The 3,397-nt window shown below is 32.2% G+C and overlaps 1 protein-coding gene across 8 annotated transcripts in view; it reads left to right on the forward strand.

The window, feature by feature from the left end:
• The window catches only part of LOC311096819 (uncharacterized protein), a 291,191-nt gene extending 288,087 nt beyond the window's left edge, over positions 1-3,104 (forward strand). For 2 of the 8 annotated variants that reach the window (XR_014609114.1, XR_014609115.1), the window contains exons 5-6: positions 2,102-2,549; positions 2,811-3,103. Coding sequence is in view for 2 of the 8 variants with exons in the window: in XM_084136221.1 (XP_083992347.1) it covers positions 2,811-3,001 (191 nt within the window). In the remaining 6 variants the exon portion in view is untranslated. Of the gene's footprint in view, positions 1-2,101; positions 2,550-2,810 lie in introns of all 8 variants that reach the window. The other 6 variants (XR_014609117.1, XR_014609118.1, XM_084136221.1 and 3 more) reach the window with 4 other exon arrangements.
• Positions 3,105-3,397: the final 293 nt, after the last annotated feature.

The raw sequence follows: 3,397 nt of genomic DNA on the forward strand, positions 1-3,397 counted from the left end.
GTCTGGTAATTCTTTATTAATTACTAATGGGTTCCCTATATTTTCACTTTAGAATACTGTATCAGGTTCTAAGTAATTCCTGAAGAATTATCTAATAATTCTTTATTAATTACTAATAAGTTCCCTATATTTTCACTTTAGAATACGGCTTCAGGGTAAAAGTAGCCTAATTCCTGGATAATTATCTAATAATTCTTTATTAATTACTAATGGGTTCCCTATATTTTCACTTTAGAATACTGTATCAGGTTCTATAATTCCTGAAGAATTATCTAATAATTCTTTATTAATTACTAATGAGTTCCCTATATTTTCACTTTAGAATACTGTATCAGGTTCTAAGTAATTCCTGAAGAATTATCTAATAATTCTTTATTAACTACTAATGGGTTCCCTATATTTTCACTTTAGAATACTGTATCAGGTTCTAAGTAATTCCTGAAGAATTATCTAATAATTCTTTATTAATTACTAATAAGTTCCCTATATTTTCACTTTAGAATACGGCTTCAGGGTAAAAATAGCCTAATTCCTGGATAATTATTTGATAGTTCTTTATTAACTACTAATGGGTTCCCTATATTTTCACTTTAGAATACTGTATCAGGTTCTAAGTAATTCCTGAAGAATGATCTAATAATTCTTTATTAATTACTAATGGGTTCCCTATATTTTCACTTTAGAATACGGCTTCAGGTTAAAAGTAGCCTAATTCCTGGATAATTATTTGATAGTTCTTTATTAATTACTAATGGGTTCCCTATATTTTCACTTTAGAATACTGTATCAGGTTCTAAGTAATTCCTGAAGAATGATCTAATAATTCTTTATTAATTACTAATAAGTTCCCTATATTTTCACTTTAGAATACTGTTTCAGGTTAAAAGTAGCCTAATTCCTGGATAATTATTTGATAGTTCTTTATTAATTACTAATGGGCTCCCTATATTTTCACTTTAGAATACTGTTTCAGGTTCTAAGTAATTCCTGAAGAATTATCTAATAATTCTTTATTAATTACTAATAAGTTCCCTATATTTTCACTTTAGAATACTGTTTCAGGTTAAAAGTAGCCTAATTCCTGGATAATTATTTGATAGTTCTTTATTAATTACTAATCAGGTTATAAGTAATTCCTGCAGAATTATTTGACAATTATTTATGAATTACTAATAAGCTCCCTTTCAGTTTCCCTCAGTCGTTGCCTCAAATACATGAATTTACTCAATGGCATATTCTGAGGAAAACAGACACACACAGTACTTTACAGGTATATAAAATATAAAAACTAATCTGAGGTAAGTTGGGAGGGGTTCCTTTCTGAAGTTGATTTCTTACAGAACACACTCTAAAAACCACACGGGTAAAACCCTCTTTAACATTGTATGCATTTGTTAAAATTGTATTTTCATAATACTACTTCTATTAATAACATTAGTAAATAAGGAAGGTCACAACTCAATGTAGTTTGTATGACTGTTCATTAGTTACTTCTTAATTATTCTTCTTGAACCTTAATTAGTAGATAATTAATAGTAGTTCTTCAGGCGGTATGACAGAGTTAATTAGTTATTGATTAACTAACTGTTACTTAACACAATCATAAAATTATTTTACATACTGATTAGTTAACACTTCTTCCTTAGTAGTTAACAGTAGTGAATAACTAGTTAATGAAGAATTACCTATTAGTTCATCAATAATTCCTTATAAGTTATGCAGTAGGTAAGATACAGTATTCTAAAGTGTTACCGAGACTTCTTTTAAAAACATTAAAAATCTTACTGACCCCAAACTTTTGAACGGTAGTGTATATGATTTACATTATTTACTCCATAAACTATAACTCATATCATGGAGCCCAAGACTGGTTTCCCCATTATGATGATAATACACAGATTCCTGACGCAGACGCACACATAAACCCACATTTCTATATTTGTCATTTCTCATCATCATTGATTATTGTGAATATTGTAGAGTTAATCTGAGATGCTGTAATAACACTGAGCTCATGCAGATGTTGATCAGGAGTTGATCTGATGTCTCGTTATATGATGTTATATCGCTTTAATGAAACTCTGTCTGTGTGATTGAACAGATTCAAATGAAGAGGAGAAAGAAAATCAGCAGAAATCACAGATCAGCCCACGGCAATTCGTAACAATTCAACGAGGTGGCTAATTCGTATGAATTCATACAACCTCACTCGTACGAATTAGTGCGATTTTTGCTAAATCATACATATTTTTACGAATTGCCCAATTCGTATGAATTCCTACGAATGACCTACCCCTGACCCCGCCCCTAAACCTACCCATCACGTGGGTTTAGACAAATCATACAAATTCGTACAAGTGAGGTCATACGAATTAGCCACCTTTTTATCACTCGTACGAATTGGTCGTGAGATAGTGTTGGATCAGCAGAAAACAAGAAGACTGAGAGAAAAATGGAGGACAGAAATGAGACACAAACCAGTGAATCACCAGAAGAAAGAGGAGAGACACTTGATAGATGTGACAGTATGGAGAAACTAAAGCCAGACTGTGAGTGTTTGATCATTATTGAACTTTAATCCTCACTGTCAGTGAAATGTGACCCAATTCTGATTTTTCGCTCATATGTGACACAGATCGGATGTGTCCTATGACAGTGTAAACAGGAAGAAAACGCATGCATTCGGATATTTTCAGATCGGAATTTCTGCAGTCATTAAATATTTACAGATTGTGTTATTGATCAAGAAGATAATAAATGTATAAATTCAAAGCAAAGTATATGAGGATGATCTGATTTGTGATTTCTAGTCTCCTGTGATCCAGACGAGCCTGTAAAGTTTGATTCTGATGTCAAAACTGAGGAGAGATTCTCATCAAACCCTTCATGTTCTCAAGATCACACAACATCAGTGACGTCCAGATACCAGAAGACCGGAACATCTTCATCATCTTCATCATCATCATCATCATCATCATCTCTTGACAAACATTATTTATGACCCACAAACGCAACACACTTGATGAGATGAAACTGTCTTGCTTCAGGCCTCTATATGTATGGATTGCAAAATGTAAAAATACAAATAAATGCATTTAAAACTATCAAAGATTAGCTGTGAATAGAAACGTATGTAATCCTTGAGATATTTATGTGAAGAAACATCATTCAGCCTTTTGTTGTGTCCTACAAATGTCTAGGGGTTTAGTCTACCTGGGAGTTAAACAACAACAGTAAAGCATTCAATAGGCAAGCAGTGAGACGACAGTAGATGAAGAGAACCTGTAGATTTTTTAACCTGTTAATGACCTTTCTAGATGTTTGACACTGAAACACAAGCGATGAATCTGGATCCTGTTATATTACAGGACTAGTGTTTGAATATAATCAGCTTTAT

The sequence above is a fragment of the Abramis brama genome (genome assembly GCF_963993115.1).
Source record: "Abramis brama genome assembly, chromosome: 15".
In the NCBI taxonomy this organism is placed as follows: domain Eukaryota; kingdom Metazoa; phylum Chordata; class Actinopteri; order Cypriniformes; family Leuciscidae; genus Abramis; species Abramis brama.